This window comes from Budorcas taxicolor, chromosome 18 (genome assembly GCF_023091745.1).
Source record: "Budorcas taxicolor isolate Tak-1 chromosome 18, Takin1.1, whole genome shotgun sequence".
Lineage (NCBI taxonomy): Eukaryota > Metazoa > Chordata > Mammalia > Artiodactyla > Bovidae > Budorcas > Budorcas taxicolor.
In genome coordinates this window covers 54439219-54459872 of record NC_068927.1, presented here as the reverse complement: position 1 = coordinate 54459872, position 20654 = coordinate 54439219, and the positions used below count along the sequence as shown (strand labels likewise).

At 48.2% G+C, this 20654-nt stretch overlaps 1 protein-coding gene across 2 annotated transcripts in view; it reads left to right on the top strand.

Annotated features, from left to right (window-relative positions):
* The first annotated feature begins 567 nt into the window (after positions 1-567).
* Positions 568-20654, top strand: part of OPA3 (outer mitochondrial membrane lipid metabolism regulator OPA3) — a 64909-nt gene continuing 44822 nt past the window's right edge. For both annotated transcript variants that reach the window (XM_052655425.1, XM_052655426.1), the window contains exon 1: positions 568-775. In XM_052655425.1, the coding sequence (XP_052511385.1) occupies positions 634-775 (142 nt within the window). In that variant the 5' untranslated portion in view covers positions 568-633. The remainder of the gene's footprint in view (positions 776-20654) is intronic.

Genomic DNA, 20654 nt, shown 5'->3' with positions numbered 1-20654 from the left:
CGTGCAGTTGTGAGGGCTGTTGGGTGATTCGCATCATTCTAAACAGTTAACATAGATAACTCGTTATGTATTTATAGTCGAGATTCTCATGCAAACCTCATAACAATCTAATAAGGAATGTGCCTTCTTATGATTCCCATTCTGTAGATGGGAATGCTGGCCATACACAGCAAGTAAACTGCGGAGCTGGGATCTCACTACAGGTTACCTGGCTAGTTTCTCACGACCGGTGACAGCTCTAAACTGAGGGAGAAGGTGCATTTGGGACGCCTGAGCCCTAACTAGGACTAATTAAGACTGCTCTTTTGGAGAAGCCGCGCAGGTACGCGACGTCACGGAGGAAGGCGATGACGCCAGCCGAAGCGGGCGTGGGAACCCATATAGCCTTCTGCGAGCCGTTTAACGGTACCACCCTCTGACAGCCTCACTTCCGCCGTATATTTGCATATTCATCAGAACGGACGTCGTAGCGTCAGCGTCGACGCCGTGACGTCGTGGACCGCCACAGCGGTTCCCCCGGGGCGTACGCACGTACGTACGCACGCACGGCGACGAGAGGGCGGGGGAGGAGGGAGCGATCTCAGGCGCCCCTCCCAGTCAGCAAGGTTGCGTGTGCCCCTTGCGACCGCCAAGATGGTGGTGGGCGCGTTCCCTATGGCGAAGCTGCTATACTTGGGCATCCGGCAGGTCAGCAAGCCGCTTGCCAACCGCATTAAGGAGGCCGCCCGCCGAAGCGAGTTCTTCAAGACCTATATCTGCCTCCCGCCGGCTCAGCGTGAGTCTGACCCCACGTCCCTCCAACCTTTCCATTCTCTAACCCTTCTCAGGTGGTTGCTCAGGAGATGGGCTTCTGTTCACAACCAATCACAGCCCGAACCGGCAAAGTCTTGACGCCAATAGGGAGGGTTCCTTGAAGAGGGGCATACGAGTAGCCCAATAGTAAGAATGGGCATGGGGTGAAGGGCGGGACAAAGTGCCCGCGCTTGATTTGGGAATGTTAGCCAATAGAGGAAAAGAGCGCGAGAAGATTGACGTCTAGACGAGCCAATAGTGTGGGCAACGGGAGTGGTTTGGGCGGGGCATGCCAGGACTGCGAGGAATTGGGGAGAGCTGAGGAAAAACTTGACGGGGTCACTTGCCAAACCATCCTTGGGTGGCTTCATTCCTCAAACTCCACCTCGTGCCTCAGTTTCCCTCCCGTCCTGGGAAGTGATGGGTGGTTTTTTTCATCTGTTTAGGTCATTCGTTTGTCCCGGTTGTACTCCGGGGAATAGGCCTAGGTTAGGGGCGTGGCTCGGGGCAGAGTCTGGAGTCTGGAGGCGTGACATGGGAATCTGGCTAAAGGAGTCATTTTAACTAAAGTGGACATTCATCCGTCTATTTATTAATCCACACATACACCGTATTTGCTCTTCCATTCATTCAGTAGACAGGCCGTGCTGGCTTTTTGCTGGGCTGGGAGACACATGATCCATTACTGTCACTCCAGAGCGGACAGGATGGTGCCAACTCCAGGGCTGAGAGACCTCCTGACCCAGGGGCGTGGAGTTGGGAAAGCTGTCTAGATTCTGGAGGAAGGCTGCCTGAGCTGAGATCCGAAGGGCATAGTAAACATTCAAAATACGGGCTACTGTGAGAAGATGATCTATGTGCTATGGACCTGTGGGAGCAAAGAATAAGGAAATTTAACCTAATTTGCTGGGTCGGGGAACCACCATTAATCCAACTGGTACTTCATTTAGTTGGTGTTTTCTGAGTGTCTGCCCTGTGATTGGCCTTGTGCTGGGCAGTGCTGGTGAAACAGCAGGAATTAAGCCAGCCCTAGTCTGTGCCCTCATGGAACTCACAGTTGGGTGAAGACAGGCCCATCCTTCAAGGTGATGACCCAGAGTGGGCAGAGCTTGGATAAGGGAGCCCACTGGACACTTGACCTGATGTAGCATTCAGGGAGAGCTTCCTGGCAGAGGATACCTCTGGGCTGGGAACCGAAGGGTGAGGAAAATGTCACCAGACAGCACGAGGACAGGGATAATGTTGAGGGACAGGGAGGAGCGTTTGCAAAGGCCAAATGGTTAAGGGAAGCACACTTCTTTTCTTTACAAGTTTGGATGCCTAAAGTTTGCTTTGTAGGGCCTGGAATTCTTAATATTTTGGTGTTTGGTCGGTTGTCTGCCAGAGTTGCAGATAGTAAAATGGAAAAGTGTTGGATTTCAGTTACTGAAATGCTTTCCTATAAGCTTTCTCATTTGATTCTCACACTGTTTTGTCCACATGTCAGGGAGGGGAAATGACTCCCTGCAGTTTATCAAAGAGAAAACTCGAGTCTTGAGAGCAGAGGAGAATTGCTGAGGTCACACGTGGAGTCTGGGCCAGACTTAAACCCTGGCCCTTTAAGGCGGGACTTAAACCCTGCATTCTGGATTCCCAGAGCTGGTTTCTGTTTCCTGCCACTGCCTTTCTCCCAGACACTGTGGGATGTCTAGTATTGTGGTTTAAAAAGCAGCAACTTGAGTCAAACTGACATGGGTTCCAAACTGGGTCCCCCCTTCTCAGCCAGGTGGTTTTGGGCAGGTCACTAACCCCTCTGAGGTTCAGTTTCCTCCTCTGTACAGTGGGTATTATGTAACAGTGACATTTAATGGCCACTCACTTTGTGCCAGGCAGTGTGCTAAGCACTTCACAGCATTAAATCCTCACCAATTACTCTGAGTTAGACACTGTTATTATTCCTATTTTGTGTATATGCTGCATATGCATTTATGCTATAAATAATACTTATCCTGTTGTTGTGAGGAGTAAGTGAATGTATAATGGTAGGTCAGTGCATGGCTCTGAGTTGCGGCTGTCGTGTAGATGTTATGGATACAGCAGAAGAGAAAAAGCAAGACATTTTGTCTTCAGGAGACCTTACATTCTCAGCTATAGTGGAAAGCCAGACAATAAAGAAAACAGTAAAGTGTGAAGTATATTTGATAGTACAGACTGCTCTGGAGAAAACATCAGGGATGCAGAAGGAGGAGTATTTGGGGGACGGTTGTGAAGTTTAGATAGGATTATCAGGGTGACCTCATCGACAATATGAGGGGAGGAGGGAGCAAGCAGTGCGGGTGTCTGGGGGAAGAGCTTTCTCACCCGAAGTCTCCACACCTGCCAAGGCCCTGAGGTGAGCGCGCACCTGGCATGTTTGGTGAACATCAAGGAAGGCAGTGTGGCTGAACAGAGGGACAGAGTGGAGGCTGAGGGCCGAGCAGGTGGCAGGAAGGGGGCAGATCGTGCAGGGCCTGTGGGCCCCTCTGAATGGCTGGGACTCACTGGAGGGTCTGAGCAGAGGAGGGACGGGATCTGAGTCCAATTTTCATGTGATCCTTTTGGCAGTCATAGGGTGAGAGTGGTTGCAGGGAGGAGATGACTGCAGGAGTCCAGGTGAGTGGAGAAGTCACTTGCCCACTGCCTCACACTCTTTCCCCAGCAACTTCTTTCTAAAATTTCACACTCCCCAAAAAATTGAAAGAAAGAATGGTATGGTCATCAGTTATATGCCCTACAACCCCTAGTTCGCTCTTATTAGCTTTCAGCAGATTTGTTTGGTTTTTGCCATTATACATGAATGTGTGTGTGAATGTATACACACAATCTTTTTTTTTTTTCCTGAAAAATTTGTAAATAAGTCTTGGACATGGTTCTAAACTCGTGAATATTTCAGCCTGTATTTTCTAAGAACAAAGACCTTCTATATAACAGAGAACCAGTATTACACCTCCCCTGCCCCAAGAAATTTAGCATTGATGACAATAATATTGGTGACAATATTGTTTAATATACAGCTTCTATATAATATATAGCTCATGTTCTGGTCCCCAAAATGTCCTTTTTAAGCTGTTTATTATTTTTATTTTTAATTTAGAGTCAGCTCAATAACCTTGCATGGCATTTGATGATTGTGCCTCTTTAGTATCCATTAATCTATAGCAGGTTTGGCAGTCTGGCCCAATGCCTGTCTTTGTAAATAAAGTTTTATTGGAACACAACGATGTCCATTTGTTATACCTTGTCTGTGGACACAGAGATGGATTTCTATGGCTCACATATGTAAAATGGTTACTCTGTGGCTCTTCACGGAATGAGTTTGCTGGCCCTCCTCTATAAGAGTATCCCTGTCCTCGTGACGTTGACTTCGGGGTAGTTGTTCCATAGTGTCCTACACTCTGAAGTTTTCTGATCGTTTCCTCTGATTTGATTCACGTTGAGCATATTTGGCAGGAACACTACAGAACACCTAAGGACATCACCTCCGCGGGCTCCTGATGTGTTTGTTCCGTCATTTGTGGTGGTAACTTGGATCCCTTGGTTAAGGTGGCGACCACTAAAAGAACCTTTCTTTTCCCCCTTAGTAATGAATAAGCAGTAGATTTATTTGAAAGGTAGCTCCCGCAGGATTTCCTGTGGATGGGGTGTGACAGGCAGTCTGGTGGAGGGGTGGGCTGAACAGAAAGCACCAGGAGCTCAGCAGGCGGACAAGTTTGGTTGGAGATGCTGTTTGATGTTGGAATGCACTGACTTATCAGATTGACGCTTTTTGAATTATGTTGTTATATTGTCTTCGTACTGCTAACTGCTGTTCACCATGGCCCCCGTCCCAGGCAACTGGAGTTTTCCAGAGCTATGGCTACTGTGTGTTCTCCCGGGTCAGGCCTCCCGAGCTGACCCACACATACAGCGACTGTATCTTTGGCTAAGATTCTTTAGACACAGAGGGTGGGCCTGGCCATGCGTCTCCTCACAGTAGAAGCTGGAGGAGTAGGTGTGTCTGCCTGAGAAAGAACAGTAAATGCACGAAGCATAAATCATCAGTGACGCACTGTGTTGGGGAGGCAACGATCTTTTTCAACCAAGATTTCTTGGGGAGAGAAAATAAAAGAGGGCAGTGATGCCAGGCAGGTTGGGGCCGTGCCTGCAAAGTGCACCGTGGGAAGAGCTGTGGGAGGTCTCTGGGCAGTGGGAAAATTCCAGTGTGTTTCCACTTAGGCCTTTGGAGAACACTGGTTATTTTTCCAGTTTACTACCCTAGTGGGCAGAATAATGAGCCCTCCCCTGCCCCGAGATGCCCACATCTTAATTCCAGGAACCTGTTGAATGTGTTACCTTACACGACAGAGGAACATTATTACGTGTATGATTGAATCAGGTGTTTGGGGAACGAGAGAGCAGCCTGAACTGTACAGGTGGGCCCAGTGTAATCACCCAGGTCCTTAGAGGTGAAAGGAGACAGGAAAGCCATCCATTTGAAGACAGAGGAGGGAGCGTGAGCCCAGGATGCTGGTGGCCTCTGGAAGCTGGAGAAGGCAGGAAAACGAATTCTTCCCTACAACCTCCGGAAAGGAGCTCTCACTTACTGACACAGACTGTAGCCTAGTGAGAACCATTTCAGACTCCTGACCTTTGAAACTGTGGATAACAAATGCGAGTTGTTTTAAGCCACTGCTTTTGTGGTCATTTCTTACAGAAGGAATAGGAAACTAATACGCCATGTAATTCTCTCAGGCGACTGGAAGAATCTTTTCAGAAGAGCTCAGCTCTGTGGCCATTCTTAAAAGTTCTGGCTTTGGAGTTGGTTTCTGTTTTCTTTTGCTTACAAAGCAACGTGACCTACTGTTTAAGGGCTTTACACAGCGACCGTTTTATTTTTCTCTCACAGTGTTGTGCCTTGATTGGGCTCAGATGGCTGGTTCTTCTGCCCGTCTGGCCTGGTGGTCTCTCAGGGGGGTTCAGTCAGAGGGCGGCCGGGCCTGGAGTCATGAGGAGGCCCGACTGGGGTACTGGAACATCCTGTTCCCTCTCTCCATCTCAGTGTTGTCTACAGACCTCTCTTTTCCACATGTCTTTCCCCTCATGGTCTCTCAGGGCTTGCTGGAGCCGGATTTCCATGGGAGAGGGAGCAGAAGCTGCAGGCCATTACAGGGCAGGACCTGGAACCACACAGCATCACTTCCAGCACACTCTGTTGATCCCAGCAGCTCTGGCACAGACCAGAGGGAGTGTGGGAGGGGACTACACAGGGCGATACAGACAGTCACCAAAGGCAGTTTACCACAGGGGAGACACTCCTGGCTTGGCATCTTGGCGCCACTAACGAGCTATGTGACTTTGGGCAAGCAGCTTGACCTCTCCGAGACTCCCAAATCCATGTTTGTCTGATGAGGGTGACGATAGAACTCACCTCCCAGGATTCTCGTGAGGATCCAAGAGCTAGTGGATATCAAGGCCTAGCCCAGAACGTGTGGATCTGGTCATTAGTGCTGGCTGTGATGGTCTGTTCTTATCCTGCATGGGCATTACTGTCCAGAGACTGAACTCTGCCTCCAGATAAAGGCGTCCCGCACTCGGCTTTCTGCTCTGCCATCCAGTGTGTGTCCTGGGCGAGCCCCGCTGCCTTTCTGTACCTTGGTTGCCTGTTCCGCACAGTGTAGCACTTACCTCGTAGGTCTGATGGGAGGATCTGTCAAGCACGCGAATACCCTTAGCACAGGCCTGGCACGTTCTAAGTCCACTGACTTAAGAGTGAAATCAGTAACTTGGTTGGGTACAGTGGGCGAAAACTAGCCTCTGGAGCTGAGCTGTCTGGGTGCATGTGAATCCCAGTTCTGCCATTTTCTGTGTGGCCCCAAGGCAAGTTATTTAGCTTCTCTGGGTCGTACTTTTGTTGTCTATAAATTGTATCATTATAATTCATATTCCATGAGTTCGTATATCCATAAAGCATTAAACAATGCCTGGCTTTTAAGCACTGCATAATTCTTTGCTGAATATATGGAGATGTCAGGCACCATACTGTTATTATCATTATCATCGCCTTTGGGGGGGCTTGCAGCCATCCATTTATCATCCTAGAGTATTTTTTTAATTTTTAAAAAATTATTTGTGTATTTAGTCGTTGTTTTTGGCTGCATTGGGTCTTCATTGCCGTGCTCAGGCTTTCTCTAGTTGCGGTGCACAGGCTTCTCATTGTGGTGGCTTCTCTTGTTGCAGAGCACAGGCTCTGGGCATTCTCAGTAGTTGTGGCACAGGGGCTTGGCTGCCCCAAGGCATGTGGGATCTTCCCAGACCAGGGATCTAATCTGTGTCCCCTGTACTGGCAGGCAGATTCTTAACCACTCTACCACCAGGGAAGTCCCATCATTATCTTAATACTAAACTTTCAAGTGCATTCCTTCTCAGGGTGCACTCCCTGGTGGCCTCGTGTAGCTGAGCTGTCAGTACTTCGGGCCTCTGGGTGGTGTTGGTGTCTCTTTCCCAGTCATTCCTCACAGCCTTGCCACAGGCAGAAGAGTTGGGCCCTCCGTGTGAACATTTCTAACTAGCACAGGGCAATTATGTTGAGCTGATGGCACTGGAGGTATATCTCTGAGCAAAGAAAAGCGACAAGGTCAAAGAGAGAGAGGACAGTGTGGCTGAGTAGAGAACCTCCTATGACCCAATGCTTCCTGAAATACTTGAAGCATCCTTTGGAATGAATGGTTTGTATCTGCAAGAAAGAAGAGGGACTCCTCGCAGAGCAAGGAGAAATCAAGAGCCAAGAGCCAAGGAGGGGAGCAAGCACAGAGGCTACCTGATAGTCTGGGGACATCGACAGGTTCACGTGGCCTCAGGGACAGAGGCTGTGTTGTGGGAAAGCTGGACAGGGGACCACCTTGTGCACAACCAGCTCCCAGTGAAGGTAGCCCTCGGGGGAAGAGTAGACTGAAAATAACCCATCCTGCGAAGACACACACCCTTAGATCTAGGTAGAGATTGAAAACGTCTTCCTCAGTGAATTGGCAGCCACTGACTGTCCCTGTGTGGGTTTGAGGCTTAATTTATACTCTTTGAAAGGTCCTGGAAACAGCAGGCTGAAAATGAACGTGGGTCTGTGTGCCCCTAAGTACCTGGTCAGGACAAACATAAACCCACCCTGGAGGAGGTCTCCCTCCTCTGCCCGGGCCTTGGAGAATTCCTTCAGGTAGAATTCCAGCAAATATGAGCTCATGAGAAAAAATTGTATGGGGTACAGAGAAGCAGGCACCATAATCAAGAGTCAGCAGATACAAAATATGGCAGCTCAAGACATACAGGAATGGTCAGATGTGGATATAAAAGAGCTTGCTTATGTATGGAAAGGATAAAATAGGAGGGATACAAAAATACAAATGAGTACAATAAAAAATCACCAGGGAGTTGGGAAAAAAGCCAAATAGAGCTCCAAGAAGTGACAGATAGAATTGACATTCAGAGCCCAATAGGATTACACAAACCCCAGACTCAATACAGCTGCTGTGAAGACTGATGAGCTGAAAGTAGATGCCCTGAAGGGGAAAAAAAGTGAGGTTTGTGGGGTGCTCCCCTTAGCCACCCAGGATCCTGATTGGGTCCATCTGGGGAAGGAAGAGTTGGGCATTTTTATTTTTAATATTCTTCAGAAAGGATCCTCGTGTGCATGAGTGTTTGAAAACCACTTCCCTGAAGTCTATTTATAATCTCCAGAGCACCATATCAGTTATGTTACACAGCAGCAGGCTGATGTTGGTGACTTCCAGTTGCATCATGCTCTCCTATTAAGGAAACATTTTGAGCGTTCTCCCCTAGTATGAACATATGTATGTGTGTATATGTATAGATGTGTGTGTGTGTGTGTGTGAAATGAAAAAGTGAAAGTCGCTTAGTCATGTCCGACTCTTTTCGACCCCATGGACTACACAGTCCATGGAATTCTCCAGGCCGGACTACTGGAGTGGGTAGCCTTGCCCTTCTCCAGGGGATTGTCTCAACCCAGGGATTGAACCCAGGTCTTTCACATTTCAGGTGGATTCTTTACCAGCTGAGCCACAAGGGAAGCCCGTGTGTGTATATATATTACAATATGAAGATATATATATATATAGTTAGGAGTCATGTATAGTGCTGACATATTACTATGAATATATTATGTGCATTTAAAAACATTTAAAAATTAGGAGGGATGAAGCTAATATTTAAGTAAAAATTTTTTGTTTTATGTATTCCTAGCCCCCCAAATATTTTTGCTCTCACTAAAAATATTTTCCTCTACAGACATTGTTAATGCATTTGGAAACTCTCCATGAGACCCTCTGTGAGAGTTGTGACATTCTTTGTGCACAGCTGTCACAGCTGGCAAAGACCTCACTAAGATACAAAGATCCAAAGAAGAGTGTGCTGTCAGCTGCTTTTAATCCCCCTGCTCAGTTTGCATCCCCACCCTTCATATGCAGAGGCATGTGTTGGAATTTCCTCTTGCTGGTCTTGTTAGACGTTGAGTCCTTGGTTTCTGAGCAGGAGTCTTTAAGAAGCTCCTGTGTGAGAACTTGATTTGTAACCTGAGAATGTCCCTGGGAATCGATATGCCCAGCTGCAATGCGCTGAGTGGACAGGAGAGGGCGCCCGTGTCAGTCCTTTTGCCGTTAGGTCTGGCACCTGGGGATGCTGGCCCCTGCCAGTGGAGGGGCCCTAGAGGCCTTTTCTGGGTGTATCTCTATATGCCTGTGGTGGTGGTTGTTGAGTCGCTTAGCCGTGTCTGACCCTTTACAACCCCATGGACTGCAGCACACCAGGCTTCCCTGTCCCTCACTATCTGCTGGTGTTTGCTTAAATTCATGTCCATTGAGTCAGTGATGCCATCCAACCATCTCATTCTCTGCCACCCCCTTCTCCTTTTGCCTTCAGTCTTTCCCAGCATCAGGGTCTTTTCCCAGTGAGTTGGCTTTTTGCATCAAGTGGCCAAAGTATTAGAGTTTCAGCTTCAGTCCTTGCAGTGAATATTCAGGGTTGATTTATTATATGCCTGCTGCTGCTGCTGCTGCTAAGTTGCTTCAGTCGTGTCTGACTCTGTGCGACCCCATAGATGGCAGCCCACCAGGCTCCGCCATCCCTGGGATTTTCCAGGCAAGAGTACTGGAGTGGGTTGCCATTGCCTTCTCCGATTATATGCCTAGTAAAGCTTAATTTCTTCTCCTTCTCTTCTTCTTCCCCCTTTTCTTACCTTTCTTCCTCCTTCTTCAAACAAACTTAACTGTGAGTTCTGACATTTTCTCCCTCTGCACCAGAGAAACTCCTTGTCCACCCCTCCTTGTTCACCTGTCCTTGAGACTCCCTGGTTAGTTCCTTAGAAACCTATCCCGATGGCTCGGCCTCCCAGGGTGTGCTCCTGTCTCTAACTGGGGTCTTAACCCTCATTTCTAGCTAATTGGTTCCTTCTCTGTTTCTGCTGCCCTGGCTCCAGCTGACCCCACATCAGACCCCTAAGCCACTGTATTTCTTCAGATTTCTTCAGATCTCCCCACTCTCTCTCTTTCCTCAGTGATCTTCCAGCTTCCAGACCCACTGTCCTGCCTTTGATGAGCACACAGCCGCAGTAGCTTCCTTCTGCTGAAGGCCTAGTGTGTGCTGAATTATGTGCTGTGTTTTATCTCTTTTCTTTTAAAAATTGAATCAGATTTTATTTTAAATCAGATTTTATTTTATTTTGGAATTTTAGGGTTTTTTTCCCCTCCGAAGTGTTTTGGGAGAACTTACTAAATCTGCGAAAGTAATACATGCTTATTGTGAAAGAAAGAACAAGACACAAAGTAGTTTGTGCCCATCTGGCATGAATTGGAAACCCAGCCAATAAATCTTAACCAAACCTTAAGTCTAAGGGATGTTTATTGCTGGTGGAGCAAGGTGGCTTGTGGTTGGTTCGGTGGCTTGGTGATATCATTAGGGACCTGAGGACTCTTTCTATCTTTACTATCTTGGTGTTCAGGCAATAAATTGCTCGAGGCCTCAAAGGAACTGCTGGAGTGTCAGGCATCACGCCTTTATACTGCTGTGTCCAAAGGGAGGAAGTGTGTGTGTGTTCATGTGTGTGTTTATATGTGGGATGGGGGTTCTAGAGAAATGAGAGAAGCCCCTGCAAGGAGAAAAGTATTTTCCCAGAAGCCCCCAGGGGACTCCCCTTACTGCTGATTGACCAGAATTGAGTCATAGTCTCTAGCTATCTGGGAAGGTCATGGTGGTCAATTGATATAGCTTCTGGACTCTAATGCCAGGAGTGTGCTTGGTCGCTCCATCGTGTCTGACTCCTTGTGACTCCGTGGACTGCAGCACGCCAGGCTTCCCTGTCCTTCACCATCTTCTGGAACTTGCCAGGCTCATCTGTCCTGGAGATTCTCCAGGCAAGAATACTGGAGTGGGTTTCCATGCCCTCCTCCAGGGGATCTTCCCCACCCAGGGATTGAGCAAGCTCTTCTGCATTCCAGGCAGATTCCTTACCAGCTGAGCTACCAGGGAAGCCCGTTGGCCGGAGAGAATGGAGTTAATAAGACAGTAAAGAATGGTACAAAGTGAACACTAAAGTTCTCGTCCTTCTATATGTTAAATTTATTGCACCATGCCCCATGAAGTAGATCTCCATCACTGACACAGCTCAACAGATGGAGAAACTGAGCAGAGCAGCTGTGCAACCTGCCCAAGGGCACGCCTGTGCCGAGTGGCAGAGCTGGGACCCGATTGGTTCCAGTTTGCACCCAGTGTGTTCAGCCTCATTCCTAGTCTCTTCAGGCAGCCTGGCTGAATCTCCCACTGGACAGTTCATTCATGCACAAGCCTTGACTGTGCCAACATCCCCATAAGCCAGGGTTTATGATCCCCATTTTGAAAAAGAGGAACTGGACAAAGTCAACGAGCATTAGTTCCTCCTCAAGGGCTGTAGATAGTATTCTTTGCGATGTCCTGTGAACTGTCTTGCAGGTACTGAAACCCCCACCAGGTGGGAGACGTTAACTATGCTGCCCACAAGCATGCAGACCCCAGACTGGTTGGAATCAGAAGACTGATGATGTTGGCCCCGGATTACCTCACCACCAACCAACCCGAAGAATGTCCACCAGCTGATCATGCACCCCACCTTCCCCCTGCCTCATTCTGTCTTTAAAAACCTTTCCTTGAAAGCCATCAGGGAGTCTGTGCCTGGACTGCTTGCTTGGTGCCCTACAATAAACACTGCTTTCCTTAACAACAACAACAAAAAAACAAAAAAAAAAGAGGAAATGGAGGTGTAGAGAGGTTGAGAAATGTCTGCAAGCTCACACAGCATGCAAGTAGCAGATCCAGAACTTGAATCCGGGAACTTAGAGCCCACTAAACTCTTAGCCTCTGTTAGCTGCTTCCCTTATGTCTCTTATATCCCCAGATGCCTTCTGTACTAAGTTAAGTTGTACAGACTCTCCAGATCTGGGCAGGGAGTAGAAGTGGAATTATATTCTGGGACCAGGACTCGCTTCGGTCCATTAGGCATCTGTATACTTGACTCATTCCGTCTTTATCTGGTGCCAACTGTGTGCTAGGAGCTATTCTAGGAGGTGTGACAAACAACAGAACAGGCAAAAGACGCTCCTCTCAGGAGCTCACATTTGAAGTACTGGTTACCTGCCTAGCGACTCCAGGGCTCAGGGAGGTCGTTCCTCCCAGGGTGAGCCTCAGTGGTGCAGCTTGGGTCACGTCCCTAGCCCTGAGCCAGTGCCTAGGGCCTGGGAATGCCGTGCTCCGATTGGCCAGTCTGAGGGCGGGGTTAACCCCTAAGAAATGTTTTAGACCCAGAGTGTGGGGTGTGAGATTTGCCAAGGTGCTGGAAAGACAGAACCAGTTGTGTTTCCTGTGGTGTCTGGTGCATCACTGCTGTCTCCAGAGGCAGTGAAGAGGGACGGGACCAGGTTTGCCAGACAAGGTTCCCGCTTGAGGCAGCACAAGTCTGTGAACACCTGGAGCGCTGTCGGGGCGCGCTTTCAACTGGCTGGAAGGCAGCCAGCAGAAGGGCAGCCGGCCCAGGGACTGGCTCAAAGCTGTGTTTACTCTAAATAGTAATTTCTTAACTGATGATAATAGTTCTCATTTATTATGCTTTCTGTGATCTCAACAAATGATATTAACCACCTGATTAGGGAGTTTATGTGATTGTCCTGGTTGTATGAGTGATGAAATAGCCCAGAGACCGTTAAGTTCCCCAAGGCAACACTGAATAAGAAATCAAGCCTCACGGGCTCCCAAACTCCTCCTCTCACATTTAGTTACTAATATTTGATTGTCTGCATATTACTTATTGAAGTACAACACAGTAAACAGTGCAATACAGATCTAAAGCTTAGTAAAGATGTATAGTTTAATGAGCGTTAACGAATGCATATGCCCATATAATCAACATTCAAGATATAAAACATTTCCATCACTCTGGGAGAAATTCCTTTCTTTCCGGCTCTGTTGCCCTGTATGACTCCTCTCACTGTAAATTAACTTTGTTGTAGTTTTAGTCGCTAAATTGTGTCCAGCTCTTTGGACTGTAGCCCGTCAGGCTCCTCTGTCTGTGGGATTTTCCAGGCAAGAATCCTGGAGAGGGTTCCCATTTCCGTCTCCAGGGGATTTTCCTGACCCAGGGCTTGAACCCACGTCTCCTGCATTGGCAGGTGGATTCTTTACCTGTGAGCCACCAGGGAAGCCCATAGATTACCTTTGTGTATTGTTAGATGTCATGTAAATGGAATCACACAGGATGAAGCTCGTGTCTAGCTTTCCTTCACAAGATGCTTTTGAGATGTTTCCTGTTGCTGTATGTATCAGTTCATGTTTTAAAATTGCTTTGAGTGTGTATTCTTTTATTCTAATACTTGCATGAATAGCCTATGTTTTGTTTATCCACTGTCTCAGTCATTTGGGTTTCCATTGATTGATGAGAGACTTGAGTAAAGTGAGGAAGTATTGCTGTTGGGAGAGGAGTGTTTCAGGCATAAGGTACAGTAAGTGCAAAGGCCCTGAGGCTCACGCATGCCTATCAAGTTCTAGGAACAGTGGCTTGTGTGGCTGGGACAGGTTGATCAGAAGAGTAGGCAGTCAGAGGTCAGAACCTCCAGACGTCACTCCCCAGGCACCTTCCAGAGGTGTTCTGGGCGTGATCAGGTGTATTGTATGTATAAACTTAACTCACATAACAGATTGTGTACTATTCACATTGTTCAGTGACCTGTCTTTTTCCCTCTTAACTGCGTACCTTGGACATTTATGCCATGCTCTTCTTCCCAGCCCTTGGTGCGTGGTATGGTTGTTTTGGGCCCCTGTGGTGAACATTGGGTGATCTCTCGGTTAGTCTCTCCCGGAGATGCTGCCGTCAGCGCTGCAGTCTGTGTGGCGCATGGAGGCGGCCTGCAGGCTGCAGATGTGGATCCACCCCGCGCCCCGCACTCCTGCAGCGGAGCATAAGGGAGTCCTTTCCAGAGCTCCATGTTCACCCGAATTGCCTGACGAATCTGCTGGGTTCCCTCCCTTCCTCCCTCCCTCTTTTCCTTCCTTCCCTCCTGTTTCAATGGCTCTGCTCCCAGGAAAAGAAATTCTGGGAGAAGTATGAAAAGAGAGGGGAATCTCCTCTCCCTTCCTACTGATGCATTACCCCATATCGAAAGCCAATCAGCATAACAGGAACAGTTTAGGATACTGATGGAAGGAATGCTTTCTCCAATCCACCTTATTAAGACATGCATCTGTGGTCAAAATTTACTTTTTATGCTCAGTAGTTATTAATATGTATCAAATTGTGTCATATATGATATCTTGATCAGCTGATATACTAGCAATATGGAGAGGGAAATGGCAGCCTACTCCAGTATTCTTGCCTGGAGAATTCCATGGACAGAGGAGCCTGGGGGGCTATAGTTTGCAGGGTCACAAAGAGTCAGACATGACTGAAGCAAGTTAGCGCACACACGTACTAATAATAATTGTAAGGGTGACTCACTCTTAGAGAAAAATTTAACTAAGATCACAGGAAATGAAAATTTTGATCTTAATTCATAGGCACATTTTTTTTGTTTCAGAGAAATATAATAGGACATTTGCGCATAAAAATATGTCACATTAGGATAAGATTTTGTAGAGAAAGTAGAATATAGATTGAACATCAAGAGAGTAAGGAACAGTGCAAACACTGTTAAGGAGGAGCTGCTTTGTGTTTATCTTTAAAATGAATCATGCTAGAGCTTCCCTAGAGGCTCAGTGGTAAAGAATCTGCCTGCCAGTGCAGGAGACACGGGTTCGATCCCTAGTCCAGGAATATCCCACATGCCTCGGGACAGCTTAGCCCACATGCCACAACTCCTGAGTCTGTGCTCTAGAGTCTGAGAGCTGCAAGTGCTGAAGACTGAAAACTCTAGAACAAGAGAAGCCACCGCAGTGAGAAGCCCGTGCACCACAACTAAAGCCCATGCAGCAACAAAGACCCAGCACAGCCAGAAACACAACAAATAAGATGAATTTTAAAAGAGAAGAGTAAGGAACAGTGCAGAGTGCTGATAAAGAAGAGCTTCCTGGCAGCTCTTTAAAATGAACCTGGAAGGTGTTACATTTCTATGGCTCTTTAGCCCTTTGCGTATGCTTAAAAGAGTGATGCAGTGGATTTCTTTTGAAATTCATTATGTTCTTTGCAATAATTTAAACTTAGGATGGAAAAAAATGGATCTGACCACTTCAAAGTATATAAAGAGGGTGCATAGTTCTTCCAAAATTTGTTGAGAATACACAGGAACATTGCGATGCTTATTTGGCTCCCACACAAGGGTGTCTCCCTGTAATTATTCCTGAGTGCCTGTCTGTGGGTCTGGGTCTGCGTCTGTGGGAATGTGGGCTGTGGTTTGGGGACACCGTCCAGCAGCTTTCAGCCTCCTCCCTCTAGCATCAGGGTCCCCTCCCTCTTGGCACTGGCAGGACGTGTGTCCTTTAGCCATTCCTGGAAGAGATCTTCATCTTTCTTCAGCAGCAGAAACTGGCCAAGGACCACATAGGCCTTGTCAAAACCCCTTTCCTCCAGCTTGTTGCCCAGGTCTTTGCCAGCCCGGGCTAGGCTTCCCACTGACTTTTCCCCCATGGGTTCTGTCCTGAAGTCTCAGTGCTTCGGGGAGGTTGTCCTCTTGATCAGGCTTCATCCCCGGCTCTGGTTCCCATATTGGCTTCTCTCACCACCCAGCTCCTCCCAGCGGTACCTCAACCCACTTGGGATCCATCTTATTTTCTTTCCTAGTTGGCTCTTCAGTTGTCCCAACAGCGATGATTGAATGAAGCATCTTTTTCTCACCACACTGATATGTCTACTCACTCCAGTATTCTTGGGCTTCCCTGGTGGCTCAGCTGGTAAAGAAACCGCCTGCAGTGAGGGAGACCTGGGTTTGATCCCTGTGTTGGGAAGATCCCCTGGAGAAGGGAAAGGCTACCCACTCCAGTACTCTGGCCTGGAGAATCCCATGGACTGTAAGAGTCTGTGGGTGGCAGACTCGGACACAACTGAGCGACCTTGACTTTCACTTTGATATGTCTTCACACCTCAGACTTTCCACTTTTGGTCTCATTGTTTCAACATATCTCTCGTTGCACATCTTCTCCATACCGTGGCCTGTGCTGAGCGCTGGGGACACAGTCATCCTTATCTCATCCATCCGTTAACACTGCCCAGCAGCTTCTCTGTGCTGGGGCCTGTGCTGAGCAGTGGTGGGGCACAGCCCTGCCCTGATGGGTCTCCAGTGCAGAGCGGGGCACAGGCCCAGCCCTCGATGATGAGGGGTAGTTAGTGGGTCAGTGCTGGGCTGGGCAAGCCTGGAGGGGACCTTAGCCTGTCTGTGGGTTTGGGGGAGGGCTTTGGAGAGAAGCGGATGACTCAGAACTCGAGGAGGAGTGAGCCACAGTGCGAAGATGAAGGCACAGGTGCAAGGGTCAAGGTGTGAATGGGAGGAATAAGAGGCTGGGGTGGCTGAAACGTAGACAGGTGGGACTGGATGGCCATCCAAAGACAGATCACACAGGGCCATGTTAATACATTTGGACCTGGTCCGGGAGGTCATGGTGACTAAAGAAATGAAGGAAAGCAAGGAATCAGTTAATTTGCTTTATTATTTTTCAAAGAAAGTTGATTTCTGCTAATAAAAGTAACACTTGCTCAGTGCAGAAGACCTGTCTAGCATCTTGTCTGTGATGTCAGCATCCTGTTGTACGCTGGCACACACTTCTAGGCATGGCCCCCTCAGTGCTCCCTGAGACTCCTGTCTCTCAATATTTGTCAAGAAGGGGTGATGACCTCACTTTGAACTCCTCTCTCAACTCCTGTTTACAAGTGACGGAATCCTAAGCTAATGGGCAGGGGCATAAAAGCTCCGGAAGTATTCAGCTTCAAGCTCAGCTGCATCCAGGAACCCAGACAATTCCTGGAAGGTGCAGTCCCATCCGCAGGCCCTGTGTTTCTCTGTGCTGTCTTCTTTCTCAGGCAGTCTCTCTCTTTGGGGACAAGATGGCCTCAGTAACTCCAGTTTCACATCCCACTCACCAGGCAACCCCAGAGGAAGGAGGCCTCTTTCCTGAAATTCCAGGAAAAGTACCAGGGCTGAATGCCAGCATCTGAAGATGAGGGTAGGGTCAGGTTTACCTGAACAGCATGCGGGAACAGTGAGGGAGCGGCTTCCCCACAGGAGGGTGGGGGAAAGTTTCCAGAAAAAGAGGAGTGGATGCTGGGCTGGCAAACCCAACAGATACCCACTTCACCGGGGCTTTAGAGGGAGAGCTGGGAGGGGCCTCTGGATTCCTGAAGAGAGGGGCCTGGGAGCTACTGGTATGTCAGTGGCCTAGATCTTTCCTGTGCCCCTGATGGCCAAGGTCCCAGCTCAGCAAAGCCCCTTTCTAAAAAAAAGTGCCTCAGTGAACAATGTGGCCTCACTCCCGGCAACTCCCACCTGGGCCGCTGGCCTTCACTCTTGACCTCTGGGCGTTGACTACCAGTCCCAGGGCAGAGGGGCAGGCCTATAAATTTTCAGCATGGCGCCTGCTCCCTCAGTGGTTCCTGGACTCCTCCTGGTTCACCCTCTGCAGCTTCCTGTCAGGTGGGGAAGGGGTTCTGAGGGTCCTCAGCTTATCCCTACCTCAGGGGCACCAGGGCCTGCCATCCTGGTCTCCTGCCCCACCCCACCCACGGGTGCCCCCACTCACTCCCTCCAGGCCACTCCGCCCTCTCCCCTCTGTTCTTGTGGGTTCTGGCTTCTTTCTACCCAATCACCATCTTAGTGGGACTTGAGGGAAGAGCAGAGGATTTCATCTAAACAGGCTTGACCCCAAATTCTGGGTCCAGGGTGGCTTGTTTGTTGATTTTTTGGAGAAAAAATTTTAGTTATCTGTTTTGTCTTCAGTTTTTGGTTTCAAGTTCACATAGTTTAAGGTTCAAAAAAGTTAAGTAGGGGAAAGTCTCCCGCCACTTCTGTTCCCCGGGCACGCTGTTCTCCTCCACAGACGCAACCGCGGTTATCTTGAGTATTTTCCAGAAAAAAAAAAAAGCGACTGTGCATTTCCAAGCAGATGCTGATGTGCACCCCCGCCACCCCACTTTATTTTCCATGAATTCAGCAAACAGTAGACACTGTGTGGGTCCTCACTGCTTTTCACTGTGTTCCATGTCATCCTGGAGAGAATTATCTATCTGCAACATAACTTCCTTACTCTCAGCTACTGACAGATTCTTGTAATTTCTGAGACTGTAGATAGTCTCGTAGGGTTTTCCCTGTTTTATTTTATTTTATTTTATTGTTATATCATAAACAATGCTGCAGAACTCATGTGCCAGGCAAGCCTTTCACACCTGCAGGGTGAATCTGGCCAGAAGCGGAATTACTGACTCAAAGGTGTGCAACAGATTTACCCTGGCAGCCGCGAATGTTCCCAAAGGTTCATTTCCTCCCAGTCTCACCACCTGGAGGCTATTTCTTTTTAAAAAAATTTATTTATTTGGCTGCACCAGGCCTTGGCATGTGGGATCTAGTTTCCCAATCAGGGATTGAACCCAGGTCCCCTGTGTTGGGAGGATGGAGACTTAGCCTCTGGACCACCAGGGAAGTCCCTTCTTCTTCTTCTTCTTTTTTTTAATCTTGTTCCTTTGAGCTCAGGGTAGATTTAAAGAAAAGTTGTGAAATGGTGCAGAGTTCTTGCAGACCTTTCCCTCAACTTCCCCCCATGATGGCATCTTGTCTAAACACGGTACAAGAAGCAAACCCAGGGAAGGAACACAAGTGCAGTGCTGGTAACGCAACCACCCATGGCATTCCCATTTCACCAGTGTTTTCACCGAAGGCCTTATTCTGTCTCCAGGTCTCATCCGGTATCCCGAACCAGTTGCCATGTCTCTCTAGCTCCCTTTAACCTGTGGCAGTTTCCCAATTTGTCTTTGTCTTCCTTGACCCTTTCGAAGAGTACTGGTTAGTTAACTCTGTAGACTGTCCTTTGATCTGAGTTTGTCTGATGCTTTCCCATGACTGGAAAGAAATTCCATGTTTTTGGCAAGCATAACCCAGAACCAGCGTGTGCTTCTCAGTGCACTGTTTCAGGGAGTTCGGGATATCAGCCGGATTTCCGGTCATATTGACCTTGGTCACATGGTCGAGGGGGTGTCTGCTAGGTTTGTCCAGCATGAAGTTAGCATTTTTCCATTTGTAGTTAATCTAATTTTGCAGTATATACAAGTACCAAGTCATTAAGCCATTGAAGTTAATGTAATACTCTATGTCAGTTATACCTCAATAAATAAAATGAGAGACTTGCAGGTGGTCCAGTGGCTAAAACTCTGAGCTCCCAATGCCGGGGGCCCAGGCTCAATCTCTGGTCAGGGAACTGGGTGCCACGTGCTGCAACTGAGACCCAGCACAGCCAAATAAATAAATAAATAGACAAAATTTTTAAAATGAAATAAATCTCTTGGGGAAGACACTCTGAGACTATACAGATATCCTGTTTCTCCTGAGACTTCTGCCCACTAATTTTAGCGTCGTCTGTGGATCTTATCTGCGGCCATTATTATCGTGGTATTTATCCAGTGTCGATTTTGCATTTCCTTCTTTTCTTCTCCATTTATTATTTGGAAGTCTAAAGTAGGAAGAACTGTTCCTCCCTCTTGGGGGCTGTTTTACCAGTCACTGTGGTGAGGGAAAGGGGGTTCACCGAGGACATGGAGACTGGATCCAGGCCCAGCCTGCCTCCAGCCTGTGGTCTTGGCTTTTGTAGGAGCAAAGAGGCCCCGCTGGGTATTGCTAACAGCGACCTTGTCTCCCAAGCCTGGAGGAGCACACCCCTGTGTATTTTCTGTCAACTCCCTGCACCACACCCAGTGAAAACTTATCAATTTTGAGATTCAGGAGCCTCAGCCCAGGCCTGATTATAACAATGATAGTAGCTGCCCAGTATGGAAACCTTCAGCTGGCGCCACAGTCTTGATGGATCTCACACACCCTTTTTATAAAGCAGGAGACTGAGGCTTGGACAGGGAGCATCGCTGGGCCTCCAACCTTGGAACTGCTGAATCCAAGGCTGGCTCTTAAAATAGTAGGTTCCCCTGCAGGAGGGAGCAGAGGGACAGCATCCCACCTTCATCTCAGGCCAGCAGAGGGAGACGGAGACCCAGCGTCCCCTGAGGTCCCTGTTCCTGGAGAGGAGGTTTTTCCTCCGTGCTGGGCACCGGCCAAGAACTAGAAAGCTGCTCAGTTCGCCTGTTGTATTCAGAGCCCCTTTCCACATTGGCCATAGACAGCTTTCATCATTTCTAAGACCACAGCATCTTCGGGGTT